The sequence below is a fragment of the Hemitrygon akajei genome, chromosome 26, assembly GCF_048418815.1.
Source record: "Hemitrygon akajei chromosome 26, sHemAka1.3, whole genome shotgun sequence".
Taxonomy (NCBI): Eukaryota; Metazoa; Chordata; class Chondrichthyes; order Myliobatiformes; family Dasyatidae; genus Hemitrygon; species Hemitrygon akajei.
In genome coordinates, this window is record NC_133149.1 from 49,432,139 (window position 1) to 49,456,908 (window position 24,770).

At 54.4% G+C, this 24,770-nt stretch overlaps 1 protein-coding gene across 1 annotated transcript in view; it reads right to left on the reverse strand.

Moving 5' to 3' along the window:
• LOC140716714 (serine/threonine-protein kinase SIK2-like) overlaps positions 1–24,770 on the reverse strand; it is a 65,609-nt gene that overhangs the window by 19,152 nt on the left and 21,687 nt on the right. The window contains exons 4-6 of the mRNA XM_073029525.1: positions 8,913–9,141; positions 5,250–5,504; positions 658–818 (exon numbers count right to left, since the gene is read on the reverse strand). Of these exons, the coding sequence (XP_072885626.1) occupies positions 658–818; positions 5,250–5,504; positions 8,913–9,141 (645 nt within the window). The remainder of the gene's footprint in view (positions 1–657; positions 819–5,249; positions 5,505–8,912; positions 9,142–24,770) is intronic.

Below are 24,770 nucleotides of genomic sequence, written 5' to 3' on the forward strand. Positions count from 1 at the left end.
CTGAACTGTTCCCAATAACTTTCAAGGACTCTGCATCCCATGTGTTCTCGATATTCATTCGTATTTACTGTGAATGCCCAGAAGATAATGAATCTTGGGTCGTATATATACTTCGATAATAAATGTACTTTGAAGTGGATTCAATATAAACTTGGCATTGGCGGGCTGGTTTGAGGGGAGTTGAGTGCCTCGATAATGAGTCACGTTATGAGCGAAACTCAGAACAGAAGTCAGGGAGGAGCAGGGAGGACGATTGGGTTTTGGTACGGCTGCCGTTGGCTGTCCCACAGGATTCGTTAGATGGGTGTTGGGGTCCTGGTAGGGGCAGTGGGGTAGGACAACCCGCAGGAGGAATAAGGCGTGGAAGAAGAACACCCCGGTTCTGTTTCCGGGAGGCCGAACGGAGATGCGAATAACAGCACCGCACGCGATGGGGGGGAGAGATCCTTGTGTTGAGGTTAGACGGGAGGAAACTCACAGTGGTCGCAAGAAGCAGGACAGAGATCACTTTCTAACTGCCTTCGTTCTTGCGCCCAACTTCACTCGAAACATTTCATTTATTAATTTGGCCGCTGCGCACATCAGGCAGTGCGCGGTCCCGGCCTGGGACGGTGACCGGGGGGGTAGGACTGCCAGGATGGCGGTGGGCGGGTTTACCTGGTTGTGGGTGGTGAGAAGCCTCTGTAATTGTGTTGACGGGAGGGAGTCGAGGTCGATGTCGGAGTTCATCTGTTGGTAGAGCATCTGCACCTTGTTCAGCTCCAGGACCCCCTTGGTCCTGGCCAGGTTCTGGAGGTGCTGGCGGAAGGCGACGATACCTGGAGGGGCGGGACGGAGGTCAGGCCCGGCCTACTTGCTCGCACAGTCACAGGCCCTTCGGCCCAACTCATCCATGCCCACCGCAGCATTCCAGCCCTAACCCTGCAAGCCCCACCCTTTCACGTTGCTATCCATATGCCTCACCGTGGCAATCGTGCATGCCTCCACCACCCCCTCCCTCTGAAACTCCCTCCCATCTCCCTCTGAATCTCCCACCTCCCTCTGAATCTCCATCCTTCCCTCTGAATCTCCCACCTCCCTCTGAATCTCCATCCTTCCCTCTGAATCTCCATCCCTCCCTCTGAATCTCCATCCCTCCCTCTGAATCTCCCACCTCCCTCTGAATCTCCATCCCTCCCTCTGAATCTCCCACCTCCCTCTGAATCTCCCACCTCCCTCTGAATCTCCATCCTTCCCTCTGAATCTCCCACCTCCCTCTGAATCTCCATCCTTCCCTCTGAATCTCCATCCCTCCCTCTGAATCTCCCACCTCCCTCTGAATCTCCATCCTTCCCTCTGAATCTCCCACCTCCCTCTGAATCTCCATCCTTCCCTGTGAATCTCCATCCCTCCCTCTGAATCTCCCACCTCCCTCTGAATCTCCCACCTCTCTCTGGTTCCATCCCTCCCTGAATCTCCATCCGTCCCTCTGAATCTCCATCCCTCCCTCTGAATCTCCCACCTCTCTCTGAATCTCCATCCCTCCCTCTGAATCTCCCACCTCCCTCTGAATCTCCATCCTTCCCTCTGAATCTCCCACCTCCCTCTGAATCTCCATCCTTCCCTCTGAATCTCCATCCCTCCCTCTGAATCTCCCACCTCCCTCTGAATCTCCATCCTTCCCTCTGAATCTCCCACCTCCCTCTGAATCTCCATCCTTCCCTGTGAATCTCCATCCCTCCCTCTGAATCTCCCACCTCCCTCTGAATCTCCCACCTCCCTCGGAATCTCCATCCATCCCTTTGAATCTCCCACCTCCCTCTGAATCTCCATCCTTCCCTCTGAATCTCCCACCTCCCTCTGAATCTCCATCCTTCCCTGTGAATCTCCATCCCTCCCTCTGAATCTCCCACCTCCCTCTGAATCTCCCACCTCCCTCGGAATCTCCATCCATCCCTTTGAATCTCCATCCCTCCCTCTGAATCTCCCACCTCTCTCTGAATCTCCATCCCTCCCTCTGAATCTCCATCCCACCCTCTGAATCTCCATCCCTCCCTCTGAATCTCCCACCTCTCTCTGAATCTCCATCCCCCCCTCTGAATCTCCATCCCTCCCTCTGAATCTCCCACCTCCCTCTGAATCTCCATCCCCCCCTCTGAATCTCCATCCTTCCCTCTGAATCTCCCACCTCCCTCTGAATCTCCATCCTTCCCTCTGAATCTCCATCCCTCCCTCTGAATCTCCCACCTCCCTCTGAATCTCCATCCTTCCCTCTGAATCTCCCACCTCCCTCTGAATCTCCATCCCTCCCTCTGAATCTCCGTTCCTCCCTCTGAATCTCCCACCTCCCTCTGAATCTCCATCCTTCCTTCTGAATCTCCATCCCTCCCTCTGAATCTCCCACCTCCCTCTGAATCTCCATCCTTCCCTCTGAATCTCCCACCTCCCTCTGAATCTCCATCCCTCCCTCTGAATCTCCCTCCGTCCCTCTGAATCTCCATCCCTCCCTCTGAATCTCCATCCCTCCCTCTGAATCTCCCACCTTCCTCTGAATCTCCATCCCTCCCTCTGAATCTCCATCCCTCCCTCTGAATCTCCATCCCTCCTTCTGAATCTCCATCCTTCCCTCTGAATCTCCATCCCTCCCTCTGAATCTCCATCCTTCCCTCTGAATCTCCCACCTTCCTCTGAATCTCCATCCTTCCCTGTGAATCTCCATCCCTCCCTCTGAATCTCCATCCCTCCCTCTGAATCTCCCATCTCCCTCTGAATCTCCAACCTTCCCTCTGAATCTCCATCCCTCCTGCTGAATCTCCATCCCTCCCTCTGAATCTCCATCCTTCCCTCTGAATCTCCCACCTCCCTCTGAATCTCCATCCTTCCCTCTGAATCTCCATCCCTCCCTCTGAATCTCCATCCCTCCCTCTGAATCTCCCACCTCTCTCTGAATCTCCATCCTTCCCTCTGAATCTCCATCCCTCCCTCTGAATCTCCCACCTCCCTCTGAATCTCCATCCCTCCCTCTGAATCTCCCACCTCCCTCTGAATCTCCATCCCTCCCTCTGAATCTCCATCCCTCCCTCTGAATCTCCCATCTCCCTCTGAATCTCCATCCTTCCTTCTGAATCTCCATCCCTCCCTCTGAATCTCCCACCTCCCTCTGAATCTCCATCCTTCCCTCTGAATCTCCCACCTCCCTCTGAATCTCCATCCTTCCCTGTGAATCTCCATCCCTCCCTCTGAATCTCCCACCTCCCTCTGAATCTCCATCCTTCCCTCTGAATCTCCATCCTTCCCTCTGAACCTCCATCCCTCCCTTTGAACCTACTACCTCCCTCTGAATCCTCCTTTCCCCCTTCTGAATCTCCCACCTTCCTCTGAATCTCCCACCTCCCTCTGAATCTCCATCCCTCCCTCTGAATCTCCCACCTCCCTCTGAATCATCCCTCCCTCTGAATCATCCCTCCCTCTGAATCTCCATCCTTCCCTCTGAACCTCCATCCCTCCCTCCGAACCTACTACCTCCCTCTGAATCCTCCTTCCGAATCTCCCTCCCTGTTCCTTCTGAGCCTCCTTTCCCCCTTCTGAATCTCCCTCCCTCCCTCTGAATCCCTCTCCCTCCCTCCTTCTGAATCTCCCTCTTTCCCTCCCTCCCTCTGAATCTCCCTCCCTCCCTCCTCCTGAATCTCCCTCTTTCCCTCCCTCCCTGAATCTCCCTCCCTCCCTCCTCCTGAGTCTCCCTCTTTCTCTCCCTCCCTCTGAATCTCCCTCCCTCCCTCCTCCTGAATCTCCCTCTTTCCCTCCCTCCCTCTGAATCTCCCTCCCTCCCTCCTCCTGAATCTCCCTCCCTCCCTCTGAATCTCCCTCCCTCCCTCTGAATCCCTCTCCCTCCCTCCTTCTGAATCTCCCTCTTTCCCTCTGAATCTCCCTCCCTCCCTCCTTCTGAGTCTCCCTCTTTCCCTCCCTCCCTCTCCATCCGTTTGCTAGCTCTCTAATCTTCCAGACCGGCTTTGCCTCACGCGACCTCCTCAGAGGTGTCACTAAAGTCCGTTTCTAAACGGCAACGCGCACTGCCCCGCCATGAGTCGTGTCCCGTTCTGGAGTGACAAAGCAGGCGCGCGGTTCCAACCCCAGCCAGCCGCGGCAGCGGGGAGGCAGTCGAGGGACAAACTCCCTCCACCGTGGTGGCGGCGGTGTTGCGGTCAGCGCAGTACCAGCCACCAGGGTTCAATTCCCACCTCCGCCTACAAGGACAGCGCTGGATCTCAATGTTAAAAAAAAACAAATAGATAAATACATAAATTTTCTCAGTTGATGTGTATTTTTTCTTCTGTGTAATGGACCACTTACTGCTCACGGAAACACTGGATGAAAATACCCTGAATGCTTTTGTCCAATTTAAAAAAAAACTTTGCAAAACTCTGCACTGCAAGATACAGGAGCATAAAATTATTCTGCCCCACCGTTTCATCACGGCCTCGCAGTCCAATATCCCTTCAATATATCATGGGATTTTCAAAATTATATTACCTGGAGACAAAGGCAGTTATCAGTAACAGCAGGCATACAAGGACACAGATTGTAGTGAGAACGGAAATGGCTTGCCGAGACTTGACCCGGAGTGGAAGCCTTCCCTTACTGCTCATCAGCCGGTGTGTGACTCCACACCCTCGTGACCGGCCGACTTTGGAGGGTGTCCGAAAGGAGGCCCTGCCCACCCCCCAACCCCCAGAACAGACGGGAAAAGTCGATGTTCGGCCAGCTTCCCGCACTCCGACTGGCCCCCGGTCTGTCAGGGAAGGCTCCGGAATCGCTGAGTAGTTCCCAGTGACAAAGGTCACTAGGGGTGGCATTTACAGCCGTCGTCATAGTTACGCCCTTCACCCCCCCACCCCCCCGGGCTGTCAGGATTTCCCCCCGGGGGCTCCGGTTTCCTCCCGCGGCTGGAAGACGTGGGGGGGGTTGGTCGGCCTGGCGGGTCCTGGCGAATTGCCCCGTGGTCAGCTTGGGGCAGGCCAGGTCGTTGGGCGTGTTTGAGGCAGAGGTCGATAGGTCGCCGACTGGTCAGGGCAGGAACCGAAGCGGGTGGGGGGCCGTGATAGAATGGCGGAGCAGACTGGACAGGCTAAAGGGCCAGATTACGTTCCTGCACCTCGTATGGTCTGAATCGGGGGGGTGGCAGCCCCGTATCTGTACAGAAACTGAAGGAACAATTCGGCGGTGCTGGACGGAGGAAGCAGACGTTGAGGCGGGCTGGGCAGGGCGCTCACCTTGCGTCAGGGAAGTGTCCGAGGCTCTCCGGCCCTCGCGGAAGCTGACCGGGGACCGGTTCTGCACCTCGCGCTTCTGCGAGGCCAGCGCCTCCATGGCGGGGTTGGGGGGCTTGATGCCGGCCAGCGGCGGGGTCATCCGGGCCACGGGCTGGCCGGCCAGCCTCGCCGGGTCCTCGCCGCGCGCCAGCCCCAGCTCGTACTCCGCGTCGACGCTCCCCACGGACGGAATGTCCCCCACGGTGTACAGCTTCCCTGCGCCGGAGCGAAGGCAGAGAGGTCAGTTCCACCCCGGGCCCCCTTGACACCGACCCCACCAAGCCGGACAGCTCAGTCACCGACAAACAACCTGGGGACTTCTCCATTTCCCGTTGGGCTTCCCCCCCCGGCGGCCGGGAGCTGCCTCCGTCGAGCCTCGCAGGGAGCAGACCGATCGAAATGTTAACGACGGGAAATCTGCACCCACTGGAGATACGGGGGGCGTTCTGGGGCTACGCAGTGTGCTGCCCACGCACCTTACTTGCCTGTGGGGTTAATTACATGCACTTAAAATCAAGTTCCTCCCTTCTCCCCGCCCCCTACATTTCCCTTCCCTCTCTTTCAATTCCCCACTCTGGCCTCCTCCCACCTCTTCACCTCACCGGCCTATCACCTCCCTCCAGTGTCCCCTCCGCCTCCTTCCCTTTCTCCCATGGTCTCACTCCCCTCTCCAATCAGATTCCTTCATCCTCAGCCCTCTGCCTTTTCGACCTATCACCTCCCCGCTTCTTATTTCATCCCTCCCCCAGCCGACTGGCTTCACCTATCGCCTTCTCGATTGTCCTTCCCTCTTATTCCCCCTTCCTTCCGAGTCCTAAAGAAGGGTTTCGGCCTAAAACGCTCACTGTTTATACCCCTCCATAGATGCTGCCTGAGCTACCGAGTTTGACCAGCATCTTGTGGATGCGTGTTGCTCTGGGATTCCAGCGTCTGCAGTCCACTCTCCTCTCCTATCAGATTCCTTCCTCTCCAGCCCTTTAACTTTCCCATCCATCACCTCCCCCTGGTGTCCCTCCTCCTTCCCTTTCTCCCACGGTCCACTCTCCTCTCCTGTCAGATTCCTTCCTCTCCAGCCCTTTAACTTTCCCACCCATCACTTCCCCTTGGTGTCCCTCCTCCTTCCCTTTCTCCCACGGTCCACTCTCCTCTCCTATCAGATTCCTTCCTCTCCAGCCCTTTACCTTTCCCACTCATCACCTCCCCCTGGTGCCCCTCCTCCTCCCCTTTCTCCCACGGTCCACTCTCCTCTCCTATCAGATTCCTTCCTCTCCAGCCCTTTACCTTTCCCACCCGTCACCTCCCCCTGGTGTCCCTCCTCCTTCCCTTTCTCCCACGGCCCACTCTCCTCTCCTATCAGATTCCTTCCTCTCCAGCCCTTTACCTTCCCCACCCATCACCTCCCCCTGGTGTCCCTCCTCCTTCCCTTTCTCCCACGGTCCACTCTCCTCTCCTATCAGATTCCTTCCCCTCCAGCCCTTTACCTTCCCCACCCATCACCTCCCCCTGGTGTCCCTCCGCCTTCCCTTTCTCCCATGGTCCACTCTCCTCTCCTATCAGATTCCTTCCTCTCCAGCCCTTTACCTTCCCCACCCATCACCTCCCCCTGGTGTCCCTCCTCCTTCCCTTTCTCCCACAGTCCACTCTCCTCTCCTGTCAGATTCCTTCCCCTCCAGCCCTTTACCTTCCCCACCCATCACCTCCCCCTGGTGTCCCTCCGCCTTCCCTTTCTCCCATGGTCCACTCTCCTCTCCTGTCAGATTCCTTCCCCTCCAGCCCTTTACCTTCCCCACCCATCACCTCCCCCTGGTGTCCCTCCTCCTTCCCTCTCTCCCACGGTCCACTCTCCTCTCCCGTCAGATTCCTTCCTCACCAGCCCTTTACCTTTCCCACCCGTCACCTCCCCCTGGTGTCTCTCCTCCTTCCCTTTCTCCCACGGTCCACTCTCCTCTCCTATCAGATTCCTTCCTCTCCAGCCCTTTACCTTTCCCACCTGTCACCTCCCACTGGTGTCCCTCCTCCTTCCCTTTCTCCCACGGTCCACTCTCCTCTCCTGTCAGATTCCTTCCTCTCCAGCCCTTCACCTTTCCCACCCATCACCTCCCCCTGGTGTCCCTCCTCCTTCCCTTTCTCCCACGGTCCACTCTCCTCTCCTATCAGATTCCTTCCTCTCCAGCCCTTTACCTTTCCCACCCGTCACCTCCCCCTGGTGTCCCTCCTCCTTCCCTTTCTCCCACGGTCCACTCTCCTCTCCTGTCAGATTCCTTCCTCTCCAGCCCTTTACCTTTCCCACCCATCACCTCCTCCTGGTGTCCCTCCTCCTTCCCTTTCTCCCACGGTCCACTCTCCTCTCCTATCAGATTCCTTCCTCTCCAGCCCTTTACCTCTCCCACCCATCACCTCCCCCTGATGTCCCTCCTCCTTCCCTTTCTCCCACGGTCCACTCTCCTCTCCAGCCCTTTACCTTTCCCACCCCTCACCTCCCCCTGATGTCCCTCCTCCTTCCCTTTCTCCCACGGTCCACTCTCCTCTCCTATCAGATTCCTTCCTCTCCAGCCCTTTCCCACCCATCACCTCCCCCTGGTGTCCCTCCTCCTTCCCTTTCTCCCACGGTCCACTCTCCTCTCCTATCAGATTCCTTCCTCTCCAGCCCTTTACCTTCCCCACCCATCACCTCTCCCCTGGTGTCCCTCCTCCTTCCCTTTCTCCCACGGTCCACTCTCCTGTCCTGTCAGATTCCTTCCTCTCCAGCCCTTTACCTTTCCCACCCATCACCTCCCCCTGGTGTCCCTCCTCCTTCCCTTTCTCCCACGGTCCACTCTCCTCTCCTATCAGATTCCTTCCTCTCCAGCCCTTTATCTTTCCCACCCATCACCTCCCCCTGGTGTCCCTCCTCTCCAGCCCTTTACCTCTCCCACCCGTCACCTCCCCCTGGTGTCCCTCCTCCTTCCCTTTCTCCCACGGTCCACTCTCCTCTCCTGTCAGATTCCTTCCTCTCCAGCCCTTTACCTTTCCCACCCATCACCTCTCCCTGGTGTCCCTCCTCCTTCCCTTTCTCCCACGGTCCACTCTCCTCTCCTATCAGATTCCTTCCTCTCCAGCCCTTTACCTCTCCCACCCGTCACCTCCCCCTGGTGTCCCTCCTCCTTCCCTTTCTCCCACGGTCCACTCTCCTCTCCTATCAGATTCCTTCCTCTCCAGCCCTTTACCTTTCCCACCCATCACCTCCCCCTGGTGTCCCTCCTCCTTCCCTTTCTCCCACGGTCCACTCTCCTCTCCTATCAGATTCCTTCCTCTCCAGCCCTTTACCTTCCCCACCCATCACCTCCCCCTGGTGTCCCTCCTCCTTCCCTTTCTCCCACGGTCCACTCTCCTCTCCTATCAGATTCCTTCCTCTCCAGCCCTTTACCTTCCCCACCCATCACCTCCCCCTGGTGTCCCTCCTCCTTCCCTTTCTCCCACGGTCCACTCTCCTCTCCTGTCAGATTCCTTTCTACACGCTGTGGACCCCTCCCACTGAGCGAAGGGGTCCGCTGGCCCCAGGTTGGCGGCCCCCTGCTCAGGAGCCATTGTGGGGTTGCTGGTTCAGGCCCCTCAGCGTTCCCGGGGGGGACAATCCCTTCCTACCTGTGCTGGGCAGCACCCCTGGCTGGTCGCTGACTTCGGTCAGAGTGTGTCGGCGCTGACCACACCTCATCGCCTGGAAGGACGCGTAGACCTGGGCGGGGTCCTCCTCCGAGTCCACCTCCGTCTCTATCCCCTCGTCGATCGACGTCTCCATCATGTTGCTGGGCGTCGGGGGGCACCCCTTCCTCGGTATCGACGGGGGCAGCGGGTCCAGGAGGCACCCGTTTACCTGCGGAGACGGACCGGGGCGTTAGTCGGGAGCCGCGAGGCCTCGGTCACCGGCTGCCCGAATCGGGGTTTTGCTCAGGCGGGAAGTGGCGATTTACAGGGAGCTTCCCCCTTCATCCGTACAGCTCCCAGTGCCCGTCGGCTGGGTGGCGTAGCAACGGCAGGGAGTTGGAGTTCGCAGTTCGACTCGAGGCCGGGCGGGGAAACGGATCAGCGGCCGTGGCGAAACGGCGGAAGGGGGTCGACGGGCCGAACGGCCTAATTTTGCTCCCGTGTCTCTCGGTCACCTGCGAGTCATTTGTACGTTCCCCACGCAACCCGCCCCCCCCACCACCACCACGGGAACGTGTGGTTTTCCTGCCCGGTGGTCCAATTTTCCACCAGTATGACCAGTATGCTAACCGGTCGTTGTAAATCGTCCCGCGATTAGGCTCGGGATAAACTGCGAGCTGGAAAGGCCTGTTCTGCCCTTCATCTGAATAATCAGAATCAGGGCTTATTGTCGTGAAATTTGTTAACCGGCTTCTGATTTTGAAACAAGGAAATAACTGAGATGAGACTGCTCGGGTTTCCTCTGGGAGCTACGCAGGCATACTGGCTAGCAGGGTAACCGGTCGTTGTAAATCGTCCCGCGATTCGGCTGGGCCTGAACCGGGGGCTGCTGGGCTCGCGTGCCTCGTGGGGAAATCCCGCGAAGTAATTTAAAAAAAAATCTTCTGGGCTCCTCGAGCGCCCGTACGGTCGTTTACCCAGGTACGGTATCAGTTAAGCACTCTGCGGGCTGCGGGCGTGGGAGGGCAAACCGGCCACTCGACGCCCCACCCGGACCTTTGCTTGCGTAGCCAGAAGTCAGACAGCCACCCCACCCTGGGCAGTCTCTCTCCCACCCCCCCCCCCTCGCAGGCCGAAGACACCGGAAACCCCGGAGCCACGTACCGCCAGGCCCGGGGAGAACCTCTTCCCCGCTGTTATAAACGACCGGGCGGCCCCCTGGTTACGGTCAGGTGGACCCGCTGCCTCAGCTTGTCTGCGTCGTTCTGACCTTGCCCCCTCACTCCCTCCCTCCCCCCCCCGTGCTGCCTCGATGCACGGATCGAAAGGCTTCGTGTCCTCCCTGTCCCACAGGATGGCTTCCTGCCCTCACAACCTACCCCGCACCTCCTGTTGCCCCCTTTCATTCTGCACTCTTCTCATATTTTTTATGAAGTCTCGGACTATCTCGAGGTACCGTGTGATGTGCGTGCACACATCATGCAAGATAAGTGGCAAAGACAACAGACAATAGGTGCAGGAGTAGGCCATTCGGCCCTTCGAGCCAGCACCGCCATTCACTGTGATCATGGCTGACCATCCACAATCAGTAACCCCGTTCCTGCCTTCTCCCCATATCCCCTGACCCCGCTATCTATAAGAGCTCTATCTAACTCTCTCTTGAAAGCATCCAGAGAATTGGCCTCCACTGCCTTCCGGGGCAGAGCGTTCCACATATCCACAACTCTCTGGGTGAAAAAGTTTTTCCTCAACTCCGTTCTAAATGGCCTACCCCTTATTCTTAAACTGTGGCCTCTGGTTCTGGATTCACCCATCAGCGGGAACATGCTTCCTGCCTCCAGCGTGTCCAATCCCTTAATAATCTTATATGTCTCAATCAGATCCCACTCATCCTTCTAAATTCCAGTGTATACAAGCCCAGTCGCTCCAATCTTTCAACATATGACAGTCCCGCCATCCCGGGAATCAACCTCGTGAACCTACGCTGCACTCCCTCAATAGCAAGAATGTCCTTCCTCAAATTTGGAGACCAGAACTGCACACAATACTCCAGGTGTGGTCTCACCAGGGCTCTGTACAGCTGCAGAAGGACCTCTTTGCTCCGAAACTCAACTCCCCTTGTTATGAAGGCCAGCATGCCATTAGCTTTCTTCACTGCCTGCTGTACCTGCATGCTGACTTTCAGCGACTGATGGACAAGGACACCTGGATCTCGTTGTACTTCCCCTTTTCCTAACTTGACACCATTCAGAGAGTAATCAGACACCATTCAGAGAGTAATCAGACACCATTCAGAGAGTAATCAGACACCGTTCAGACTCGATGGGCTGGACAACCTAAGTCCGCTGCTCGGTCTTGTGACAGTAACAAACCAAATCCAATTCGGAGAAGCCTGAGTAGGTCAGGACTTTATTCCTTGGGGCGTAGAAGATTGAGAGGAGATTTGATGGGGGCATATAAAATCATGAGGGGTACAGATGGGGTAAGCACGAGCAGGCTTTTTCCGCCGAGGGTGGGTGGGGCTACAACCAGAGGTCGTGGGTGAAGAGAGTGGGTCACGAGGGGGGAGACGTCTTCACTCGGAGGGCAGTGAGAGCGTGGAACGAGCGGCCAGCTCCGTTTCAACTCCGTGCAGGAGGGGTACGGTCCCGGTGCGGGCTGACGGGAGTTTGGACGGTTCAGCACGGATGTGACGGGTTGAAGGGCCTGCTCCTGAGCTGTAGTTTTCTGTGGCCATCAGAATCGACTTTAAAATCCGCTGGCACAGGTCCTGACGTTTGCTGACCTACGGCACGAGTACACGACAATAATCGACTATAAATCGGCTGGTGGTGCGACGAGATTGGCCCGGACTGCGAGGCAGGTGGTCCTGAGTTCAAAACCCAGCCCGGGCAGCAGCAGGGTCTGTGGGGAAGAAAGGCCCGGCAATCTACCTCCGTATCTTTGCCACAAAGACCTTACGGTCCACGAGGTCACGAAGAGTCCGACTCGACTGAACAGCTCAACAGCAACAAATAAGTGACGACAAATTGCTCGTTCAGAAAGCTCAGAGTTTAAACTTGTTATCGAAGTATGTACAGTCGGCCCTCCTTATCTGCAGGGGATTGGTTCCAGGACCACACCCCCCCCCCGCCCCGCAGATACCAAAACTCGCGGATGCTGAAGACCCGTATTTAACATGTTTCACTGCGGTGGTCTTTAGGACCCAGCGGAACCCCGGACTTTATTTAACATGTGGACTTTAGGACCTGGTGGCGCAGCTCTGAATCCGCGGTGTTTCTGTTCTCGAAAATAATCACGATCGCGATTGAAAATACGGTGGAAGTAATAAAGCGATGGGAAAGAGGTGAAACACCATCGGTCATTGGAAAAGCGTTAGGCTACAGTCGGTCAACGATCGGAACAATTTTAATGGAGAATGTGAAAGGCCCTGTCCCGATGAAAGCTACAATTATTACTAAGCAACGCAGTGGTTTAATTATTGAGATACGTATGTTTCTTAAGTGTTTTATATGCAGAGAAAGGTAAAATATGTACTATATACTAAGACAAACGTTTGACTAACGGACGCTAAATAATACCGGATGTACCTGTCCGGACTTCAAATCCGACTTAAAGACGGACTCAGGAACGGAACTCGTTCATAACCCGGGGACTGCCTGTATTTTTAAGTCATTTCTAGATTACTTATAACACCCAATACAATGTAAATGCTATGTAGATCGTTGTCATGCCGTATTGTTTAGGGAATAAACACAAGAAAAAATAGACTGCACATGCTCGAATGACAAGTGCTGGAGAGAGAACTTCCGGGTTTTCCCGATCCGCGGAAAAGGAGAGGCCGGCTGTATACCATCAACAGCCTGGAGACCCGCCTTCTTGCAGGCGTCCACCCATGAAACAAAGGGACGCGACAGAATCCGCGGGAAACCAAGGCGACGAACATCCGACGCGCGGGAGAAGAAGATAAACCGTGCAAGCGATAGGAAGAACTGAGACACAGCACAGGCGTCCCCGAATTCTGCACGCCTTCCGCCTCTCTCTGTTTATTTATCTACACCCCCCCCTTACCGGTGCGCAGGAGGTTCAGAGAACTACGGGGCCAACCGCGGGGAGCCGAGACCGGTTCGGGGGGGGTAACAGGGACCAGACGGGCCGAAGGGCTGCCTCCCTGCTGTATGACCCCCCTGGCCAGTGTCACTTCCCGGGGGGAATCGCGGAAATCACGCGGCCCGCAAGAAGGGGTGGGAGTCGGTGGGAGTCAGGCAGCCGCCACGAAGAGTTAACGTTCGGGCTCATGCGAGTCAGCAGCTGTAATTGACTTGAAAGGATTGTGCTTTCTGACCCGCTGAGAGCTGCCAGCAGTTGTTCGCGGTAATGACAACCCCACAGTGGTTTAACAGCCGAGAAGTGCCGTGGTTAATGTGAGCGTGGAGAGGGACAGTGAGTCACCACAGAAGGCAAAGCGCCTGTAACAAAATGTTCTGAACAGGGAGTCACCCTGCCGTTCAGGAAGAAGAGCTCCGACAGAAGATTCTGGAAGCACTAAGCAGGCTTCCTCCGCACTCTCAGCATTAAGCAACTGCTGTGTCTAAATCACTTCCTCTCCCAGTCTCCGGCTTCCGAGGGAGTAACGCCCACTGTGCCTCGTCACGTACTCCCCCTCGGCTCTGCAGACACAACCCATCAACACTCTTTCCAAACCCAGTCCGGGGGTGAGCTCCCTGTCAGCCAACCTGAAATCTAAATCTCACGCACGGACTCCCAACAGGCGGCCCCAAGTTCCCGTCCCTGACCGTACTTTCTGTCCTGTTCCATCTCAGAGTCTCTCCGTTCCCGTCCCTGACCATACTTTCTGTCCTGTTCTATCTCAGAGTCTCTCCGTTCCCGTCCCTGACCGTACTTTCTGTCCTGTTCCATCTCAGAGTCTCTCCGTTCCCGTCCCTGACCGTACTTTCTGTCCTGTTCCATCTCAGAGTCTCTCCGTTCCCGTCCCTGACCGTACTTTCTGTCCTGTTCCATCTCAGAGTCTCTCCGTTCCCGTCCCTGACCATACTTTCTGTCCTGTTCCATCTCAGAGTCTCTCCGTTCACGTCCCTGACCGTACTTTCTGTCCTGTTCCATCTCAGAGTCTCTCCGTTCCCGTCCCTGACCGTACTTTCTGTCCTGTTCTATCTCAGAGTCTCTCCGTTCCCGTCCCTGACCGTACTTTCTGTCCTGTTCCATCTCAGAGTCTCTCCGTTCCCGTCCCTGACCGTACTTTCTGTCCTGTTCTATCTCAGAGTCTCTCCGTTCATGTCCCTGACCGTACTTTCTGTCCTGTTCCATCTCAGAGTCTCTCCGTTCCCGTCCCTGACCGTACTTTCTGTCCTGTTCCATCTCAGAGTCTCTCCGTTCCCGTCCCTGACCGTACTTTCTGTCCTGTTCCATCTCAGAGTCTCTCCGTTCCCGTCCCTGACCGTACTTTCTGTCCTGTTCCATCTCAGAGTCTCTCCGTTCCCGTCCCTGACCGTACTTTCTGTCCTGTTCCATCTCAGAGTCTCTCCGTTCCCGTCCCTTACCGTACTTTCTGTCCTGTTCCATCTCAGAGTCTCTCCGTTCCCGTCCCTGACCATACTTTCTGTCCTGTTCCATCTCAGAGTCTCTCCGTTCACGTCCCTGACCGTACTTTCTGTCCTGTTCCATCTCAGAGTCTCTCCGTTCCCGTCCCTGACCGTACTTTCTGTCCTGTTCCATCTCAGAGTCTCTCCGTTCCCGTCCCTGACCGTACTTTCTGTCCTGTTCCATCTCAGAGTCTCTCCGTTCCCGTCCCTGACCGTACTTTCTGTCCTGTTCTATCTCAGAGTCTCTCCGTTCCCGTCCCTGACCGTACTTTCTGTCCTGTTCCATCTCAGAGTCTCTCCGTTCCCGTCCCTGACCGTACTTTCTGTCCTGTTCCATCTCAGAGTCTCTCCGTTCCCGTCCCTGACCGTACTTTCTGTCCTGTTCCATCTCAGAGTCTCTCCGTTCCCGTCCCTGACCATACTTTCTGTCCTGTTCCATCTCAGAGTCTCTCCGTTCACGTCCCTGACCGTACTTTCTGTCCTGTTCCATCTCAGAGTCTCTCCGTTCCCGTCCCTGACCGTACTTTCTGTCCTGTTCCATCTCAGAGTCTCTCCGTTCCCGTCCCTGACCGTACTTTCTGTCCTGTTCCATCTCAGAGTCTCTCCGTTCCCGTCCCTGACCGTACTTTCTGTCCTGTTCCATCTCAGAGTCTCTCCGTTCCCGTCCCTGACCATACTTTCTGTCCTGTTCCATCTCAGAGTCTCTCCGTTCCCGTCCCTGACCGTACTTTCTGTCCTGTTCCATCTCAGAGTCTCTCCGTTCCCGTCCCTGACCGTACTTTCTGTCCTGTTCCATCTCAGAGTCTCTCCGTTCCCGTCCCTGACCGTACTTTCTGTCCTGTTCCATCTCAGAGTCTCTCCGTTCCCGTCCCTGACCGTACTTTCTGTCCTGTTCCATCTCAGAGTCTCTCCGTTCCCGTCCCTTACCGTACTTTCTGTCCTGTTCCATCTCAGAGTCTCTCCGTTCCCGTCCCTGACCATACTTTCTGTCCTGTTCCATCTCAGAGTCTCTCCGTTCACGTCCCTGACCGTACTTTCTGTCCTGTTCCATCTCAGAGTCTCTCCGTTCCCGTCCCTGACCGTACTTTCTGTCCTGTTCCATCTCAGAGTCTCTCCGTTCCCGTCCCTGACCGTACTTTCTGTCCTGTTCCATCTCAGAGTCTCTCCGTTCCCGTCCCTGACCGTACTTTCTGTCCTGTTCTATCTCAGAGTCTCTCCGTTCCCGTCCCTGACCGTACTTTCTGTCCTGTTCCATCTCAGAGTCTCTCCGTTCCCGTCCCTGACCGTACTTTCTGTCCTGTTCCATCTCAGAGTCTCTCCGTTCCCGTCCCTGACCGTACTTTCTGTCCTGTTCCATCTCAGAGTCTCTCCGTTCCCGTCCCTGACCGTACTTTCTGTCCTGTTCCATCTCAGAGTCTCTCCGTTCCCGTCCCTGACCATACTTTCTGTCCTGTTCTATCTCAGAGTCTCTCCGTTCCCGTCCCTGACCGTACTTTCTGTCCTGTTCCATCTCAGAGTCTCTCCGTTCCCGTCCCTGACCGTACTTTCTGTCCTGTTCCATCTCAGAGTCTCTCCGTTCCCGTCCCTGACCGTACTTTCTGTCCTGTTCCATCTCAGAGTCTCTCCGTTCCCGTCCCTGACCATACTTTCTGTCCTGTTCCATCTCAGAGTCTCTCCGTTCACGTCCCTGACCGTACTTTCTGTCCTGTTCCATCTCAGAGTCTCTCCGTTCCCGTCCCTGACCGTACTTTCTGTCCTGTTCCATCTCAGTCTCTCCGTTCCCGTCCCTGACCGTACTTTCTGTCCTGTTCTATCTCAGAGTCTCTCCGTTCACGTCCCTGACCGTACTTTCTGTCCTGTTCCATCTCAGAGTCTCTCCGTTCATGTCCCTGACCGTACTTTCTGTCCTGTTCCATCTCAGAGTCTCTCCGTTCCCGTCCCTGACCGTACTTTCTGTCCTGTTCTATCTCAGAGTCTCTCCGTTCATGTCCCTGACCGTACTTTCTGTCCTGTTCCATCTCAGAGTCTCTCCGTTCCCGTCCCTGACCGTACTTTCTGTCCTGTTCCATCTCAGAGTCTCTCCGTTCACGTCCCTGACCGTACTTTCTGTCCTGTTCTATCTCAGAGTCTCTCCGTTCACGTCCCTGACCGTACTTTCTGTCCTGTTCCATCTCAGAGTCTCTCCGTTCACGTCCCTGACCGTACTTTCTGTCCTGTTCTATCTCAGAGTCTCTCCGTTCATGTCCCTGACCGTACTTTCTGTCCTGTTCCATCTCAGAGTCTCTCCGTTCCCGTCCCTGACCGTACTTTCTGTCCTGTTCTATCTCAGAGTCTCTCCGTTCATGTCCCTGACCGTACTTTCTGTCCTGTTCCATCTCAGAGTCTCTCCGTTCCCGTCCCTGACCGTACTTTCTGTCCTGTTCCATCTCAGAGTCTCTCCGTTCACGTCCCTGACCGTACTTTCTGTCCTGTTCTATCTCAGAGTCTCTCCGTTCACGTCCCTGACCGTACTTTCTGTCCTGTTCCATCTCAGAGTCTCTCCGTTCACGTCCCTGACCGTACTTTCTGTCCTGTTCTATCTCAGAGTCTCTCCGTTCCCGTCCCTGACCGTACTTTCTGTCCTGTTCTATGTCAGAGTCTCTCCGTTCCCGTCCCTGACCGTACTTTCTGTCCTGTTCCATCTCAGAGACTCTCCGTTCCCGTCCCTGACCGTACTTTCTGTCCGGTTCTATCTCAGAGTCTCTCCGTTCACGTCCCTGACCGTACTTTCTGTCCTGTTCTATCTCAGAGTCTCTCCGTTCCCGTCCCTGACCGTACTTTCTGTCCTGTTCCATCTCAGAGTCTCTCCGTTCCCGTCCCTGACCGTACTTTCTGTCCTGTTCCATCTCAGAGTCTCTCCGTTCACGTCCCTGACCGTACTTTCTGTCCTGTTCTATCTCAGAGTCTCTCCGTACCCGTCCCTGACCGTACTTTCTGTCCTGTTCCATCTCAGAGTCTCTCCGTTCCCGTCCCTGACCGTACTTTCTGTCCTGTTCCATCTCAGAGTCTCTCCGTTCCCGTCCCTGACCGTACTTTCTGTCCTGTTCTATCTCACAGTCTCTCCGTTCACGTCCCTGACCGTACTTTCCGTCCTGTTCTATCTCAGAGTCTCTGCCCGGCTCTGAAGAGGTTTGATGACATCGGGAATGGAACCTGTATTATTGCCAGGATTGGTATCGGGAAGGTGGCCAGGAGAACTGAGAGGAAAACGTAGGTTTATTTTCTTGGAGATATTTTCAAACTGCCATACAAAATCCAACCCACCTGTCCATCTCCTACCCACCTGCCCTCTCAGGCTACATCCACAGTGGACCGGATTATTTTCAAAACGCCAGTTTCGCGTAAAAAACGACAGGCGTCCACACTAATGCGTTTTTAAAAATATCTCTGTCCACACTGAAACGGATATTTCGGCGAATCCCCTCCTCCTGCGCGTGCGCACGACGCATCTACCGAAAACAAGCGACGTGTTTGTTGTCGAATCTCGCCGTGAAAGTGCGCGTTTGTTCAGTTACAGACTAGAAAAACTTAAACGACGGGCAGCTGTTGGCTCTCGCACAGGAGGACTTAAAACTAAAAAAACTGGAGCTGACAGAGGCAACCGACAGGGAGTTCACGGACAGATTGACCCGGCTGACGATGAACATTGAAAAACTGACTGACTCTGTTGCATTAATAAAGCCCCTTGTTAAATGTGTAAAACATGTCTGCATCAGTGTTATCTTGTATTTCCATAAAATGTTACACATCTATTGTCAGAGAAGTACTTGCATAAATAGGGAAACCACCTTCATACGAGCAAGGACAGAAAACGGGGCAAAGTGAGCATACTGATTTGTTCAGTAAGTTATGGGTCAAAGTATTTGGTGAGTACATTTCTAACTCTTCCGGCTTCAGTCTCGTTGCCGTCTGTTCTGAAATTGTTAGGTTGCGTTCAGGAAAACAATGAAATGGCACGCTGCCGTCCGACAGTGTTTTCAGATTTCTCTGGTTACCCCGTCCACACTGATCTGCCCGAGCGGCGTTTTCAAAATTACCCACCCTGGAGAGCGTTTCTGAAAAGCTCCTGTTTCGGGGGGGGTGAAAGCGCCGTTTCAGTTTGGATGGGGGGGGTGGGGGTGGGGGTGTAAAAACGAAGAGAAAAAGCTTTGGTTACGGATTTATCCGGCCTAGTGTGGACGTAGCCTCAGCGGGAAGGAAATCACTGAAGATCCTCTCTAAACATAGAATGCAGAAGAGTACAGCTCAGGAATGGGACATTCGGCCCACAACGTTGTGCTGACCCAGCTATAAAGCAAATCCAAAACACAGAAACGCTGTCCGTATCTCTCCATCTTCCTCACATCCTATCTGCCTATCCCAACGTCTCTCAAAAGCCGCTAATGCATTTGCCTCTACCACCACACCAGGCAGTGCAATCCAGGCATCCGTGACTCTCTGTGAGTCAAAAACTTACCCCTGACGTTCCCCCCCCCCCCCGAACCTACCCCCTCTCACCTCCAATGCCTGCCCCCTGGGGTTAGACGTTCCAGTCCCGGGAAACAGATCCTCCCTTTATCAGGGCCGCTCGTGATCTCGCAAACCTCTTTATCAGATCTCGCCGGAGGAAACAACCCAAGTTGCTTCCGCCTCTCGCGACAGCGCCCGGCTGAGTCAATAGACAATAGACAACAGGTGCAGAAGTAGACCATTTGGCCCCTCGAGCCTGCACCGCCATTCTGAGATCATGGCTGATCAATTCCTATCAATACCCGGTTCCTGCCTTGTCCCCATATCCCTCGATTCCCCATCCATAAGATACCTATCTAGCTCCTTCTTGAAAGCATCCAGAGAATTGGCCTCCACTGCCTTCCGAGGCAGTGCATTCCAGACCCCCACAACTCTCTGGGAGAAGAAATTTTTCCTTAACTCTGTCCTAAATGACCTACCCTTTATTCTCAAACCATGCCCTCTGGTACTGGACTCTCCCAGCATCTGGAACATACTTCCTGCCTCTATCTTGTCCAATCCCTTAATAATCTTATATGTTTCAATCAGATCCCCTCTCAATCTCCTTAATTCCAGCGTGTACAAGCCCAGTCTCTCTAACCTCTCTGCGTAAGACAGTCCGGACATCCCAGGAATTAACCTCGTGAATCTACGCTGCACTTCCTCTACAGCCAGGATGTCCGTCCTTAACCCTGGAGACCAAAACTGTACACAATACTCCAGGTGTGGTCTCACCAGGGCTCTGTACAAATGCAAGAGGATTTCCTTGCTCTTGTACTCAATTCCCTTTGTAATAAAGACCAACATTCCATTAGCCTTCTTCACTGCCTGCTGCACTTGCTCATTCACCTTCAGTGACTGATGAACAAGGACTCCGAGATCTCTTTGTATTTCTCCCTTACCTAACTCTACGCCATTCAGATAATAATCTGCCTTCCTGTTCTTACTCCCAAAGTGGATAACCTCACACTTATTCACATTAAACGCCATCTGCCAAGTATCTGCCCACTCACCCAGCCTATCCAAGTCACCCTGAATTCTCCTAACATCCTCATCACATGTCACCCTGCCACCCAGCTTAGTATCATCAGCAAATTTGCTGATGTTATTTTCTATGCCTTCATCCAAATCGTTAACGTAAATGGTAAACAGCTGTGGTCCCAATACCGAGCCCTGTGGCACCCCACTAGTCACCACCTGCCATTCCGAGAAACACCCATTCACCGCTACCCTTTGCTTTCTATCTGCCAACCAGTTTTCTATCCATGTCAATGCCTTCCCCCCAATGCCCTGAGCTTTGATTTTACCCACCAATCTTTTATGTGGGACCTTATCAAATGCCTTTTGAAAATCGAGGTACACTACATCCACTGGATCTCCCCCGTCTAACTTCCTGGTTACATCCCCGAAAAACTCCAACAGATTAGTCAAGCATGATTTACACTTGGTAAATCCATGCTGGCTCGGCCCAATCCTATCACTGTTATCTAGATATGCCACTATTTCATCCTTAATAATGGACTCTAGTATCTTTCCCACCACCGATGTCAGGCTGACAGGTCGATCGTTCTCAGTTTTTTCCCTTCCTCCTTTCTTAAAAAGTGGGATAACATTAGCCATTCTTCAATCCTCAGGAACTGATCCTGAATCTAAGGAACAGTGGAAAATGATTACCAATGCATCCACAATTTCCAGGGCCACCTCCTTTAGAACCCTAGGGTGTAGACCATCTGGACCTGGGGATTTGTCAGCCTTCAGTCCCATCAGTCTTCTCATCACCGTTTCCTTCCGAATGTCAATCTGTTTCATTTCCTCTGTTACCCTATGTCCTTGGCCCATCCATACATTTGGGAGACTGCTTGTGTCTTCCTTAGTGAAAACAGATCTAAAGTACTCATTAAATTCTTCTGCCATTTCTCTGTTTCCCATAACAATTTCACCCAATTCATTCTTCAAGGGCCCAACGTTGTTCTTAACTATCTTCTTTCTCTTCGCATACCTAAAAAAGCTTTTGCTATCTTCCTTTATATTCCTGGCTAGCTTGCATTTGTACCTCATTTTTTCTCCCCGTATTGTCTTTTTAGTTAAGTTCTGTTGTTCCTTAAAAACTTCCCAATCGTCTGTCCTCCCACTCACCTTAGCTCCGTCATATTTCCTTTTTTTTAATGCTACGCAGTCTCTGACTTCCTTTGTCGACCACTGAGGCCCCTTTCCCCCCTTTGAATCCTTCCTTCTCTGGGGGATGAACTGATTTTGCACCTTGTGCATTATTCCCAAGAATACCTGCCATTGCTGTTCCACTGTCTTTTCTGCTAGGATATCCGTCCAGTCAACTTTGGCCAGCTCCTCCCTCATGGCTCCATAGTTCCCCCTGTTCATCTGCCACACTGACACCTCCGATCTGCCCTTGTCCTGCAGTCCTGCTGAAGCCCTTCCGCAACCCCCCCTCCGCGTGGCCTCAAACGTAAGCGGTACTCCAGGCGTGGCCCGGCCAAAGTTTCATAAAGTTGCAACGTAACGTCCTCAGTGCCTCGGGCGTCCGATAAGGCTGGCCAGCAGTCTCATCGACCTGCGCAGCCGCTCCCAAGGAGCTCCGAACTGCGATCGCGAGTCTCCCTGCCTGGCAGCCCTGCGGAGGACTCGAACCGCACTCCGTCCGGCCAGACCTTCTCACCTCGGCTGCTGCGTTCCCGGCGGCTCTGCTTTGGGAAGCAGCTGCCCCCGTTCCCTCCCTTCCGTCGACCCAACTGCAGGTTTCCCCCCGCTATCCGAAGGGAGAGCGCTCCTGCGGAACCGTCCGCGAGCTGAAATGTCGGAAAGCGAAGAAGCAATTGCTGTTAATTTGTATGGGAAAAATTACTGAGCGTCCCACAGACCCCCAAAAAAAATAACCTACCAAATAGCACATAAAACCTAAAATAACAGCAGGAATGAAAAATGCTAAATACACAGCCTATATAAAGTAGAAATATTGTATGTACGGTGTAGTTTCACTTATCAAAATCGGGAAGACAGCGAGCCAAAATCGATGTGTGGAAAAAAGAATCGGCACGTACATGCCGACTGATGTACACGCATATGCACGTACACGCTTGCGCACACAACTGCCCGCACAAGGCTTCACGGTCAGGGTAGTCTTTCTCGGGGTAAACACACGTACAAAGCGGGCGTCTTTTTCCCCGGTAAAAGCGAAAATCCTCTTCGGTTAGCGAGAACGGGTACTAACGTAGGTCTTCCGTGACAGCGAGCCGTGTCGTACGGCGAACGTTCGAGAAACCGGGGGGGGGGCTGCCTGTACCTGCTCTCTCCGCAACCGTTAGCTGGCGGGACAAGTTACTGGATCGTTTGACAGAGAAAGGGACAGACAGCTTCTCTCCTGCCGCTGTAAGACTGCTGTGCAGAGCACTTGCGCCAGTGAGATGAAGTTGAGTCAAGTTTAATGCCATGTAATTACATACATGTATATAACGTATATAGAAACAAGGCAACGTTTCTTGGAGCCAGGGTGTACTGATGACACACGATAACTCATAGCAGCAAGGATAAAATCTCCAGATGAATCACACATAAAGGTCAAACTAAAGTGCATCAATATTAAATATTGTAAGGCACGGAACAGATTAATCAGCGACACTTTGAATACGATGAGTTCAGAGGCCTGGACGAAGGAGCTGCCTCTCAGCCCGACCGTCCTTCAGAGAGACCCTTGACCTCACACCTATGCCGCTCCTGTGGTCTGCCTGCACTGCGCTCTCAACACTTCCATCCTGCGTCCTGTTGCTGCTTTCCGCTCCGATGCACTGATGCGACGATTAGATCTGCGCGGAGGGCGTGCGGCGCGAGGTTTCTTTGCTGTCTTCCCAGAGCACTTGACGACAGCGGTCATGAAGATACTTCAGAGGGAGTACGTCAGAGGGTGAACCACAACAACACGGCGGTATAGCAATTTACCAACACAGCACTTCCTGTTTACAGGGTTGAAACTGCTCCGTTATCAGCTCGATAAACCTCTGCTCGGAGCACGCACCATCACGTTGTAAACTCTGCCGCTCGGCAGGGTGAATTACCCACAGCAGACTCTGCCATTTCATGTGGAAAGAACGGCGTCAACGTGCGAGCAACTGAAGTGGAGTCAGCATTTATACTTTGAAAGTGTAATTAGGTGGAGATCGCAGCTCACGGGTTTGAAATACCGACTGCCTCCTGGTCGCAGTCCCTCCCTCATTCATCAGTCAGCTGACAAAGCGGCTATTCAACCCCGTGCCTCCACATCCGAGGTAGTTCAGTGATCCTCCTCTGACACAACGCAGGGGCCCGCCCTCCCGCCACAGCGAGGGGCGGGTCCCGCCGACTCCTCCTCCGGAGATGAAAGCTCCCTCGCCTTCCGCGTTCCCCTCGGCGCTTCCGTCTTCCTCTGTGCGGTTAGGCTCGGCTCAAACGCCATCTCTAAATTTGCTGATGAGACGGCAGAATCTCCGCTGGAGACGAGAGGGCGTACGGGAGCGAGACGGACCAGCTGGTGGAGTGGTATCACAGCCACAACCCGGCGCTCAACGTCGGCAAGACCAAAGAGCTGATTGCGGACTTCGGGGAGGGTAGGACAGGGGGGGAACACACACCAATCCCCGCAGAGGGATCAGAAGTGGAGAGAGTGAGCAGCTTCATGGCCCTTGCAGTTCCTGAGGATCGAGCCTGGTCCCAATACATCGACGCAGTGATAGGGAGGGCAAAGGCAGCGGCTATATTTCATCAGGATTTCCAGGAGATTTGGTTCGTCACCGAAAACGGAGAATTCGGACTGGCTGCCTCATTGTCTGGTATGGGGGGTGGGTGGGGGAGCAACTGCACAGGACTGAAAGAAGCTGCAGGAAGTTGCAAAATGAGTCAGCTCCATCATGGGTGTCACCTCCGTAGTGCCCAGGACATCTTCAGGGAGCGGTGTCTCGGAAAGGCAGTGTCCATCAGTAAGGACCCCCAGCACCCAGGGCGTGCCCTCTTCTCACTGTTACCATCAGGGAGGAGGTACAGGAGCCTGAAGACACACACTCAGCGATTCAGGAACAGCTTCTTCCCCTCCGCCATCAGGGAGGAGGTACAGGAGCCTGAAGGCACACACTCAGCGAATCAGGAACAGCTTCTTCCCCTCCGCCATCAGGGAGGAGGTACAGGAGCCTGAAGACACACACTCAACGATTCAGGAACAGCTTCTTCCCCTCCGCCATCAGGGAGGTGGTACAGGAGCCTGAAGACACACACTCAGTGATTCAGGAACAGCTTCTTCCCCTCCGCCATCGGGGAGGAGGCACAGGAGCCTGAAGGCACACACTCAGCGAATCAGGAACAGCTTCTTCCCCTCCGCCATCAGGGAGGAGGTACAGGAGCCTGAAGACACACACTCAACGATTCAGGAACAGCTTCTTCCCCTCCGCCATCAGGGAGGAGGTACAGGAGCCTGAAGACACACACACAGCGATTCAGGAACAGCTTCTTCCCCTCCGCCATCAGGGAGGAGGTACAGGAGCCTGAAGACACACACTCAACGATTCAGGAACAGCTTCTTCCCCTCCGCCATCAGGGAGGTGGTACAGGAGCCTGAAGACACACACTCAGTGATTCAGGAACAGCTTCTTCCCCTCCGCCATCGGGGAGGAGGCACAGGAGCCTGAAGGCACACACTCAGCGAATCAGGAACAGCTTCTTCCCCTCCGCCATCAGGGAGGAGGTACAG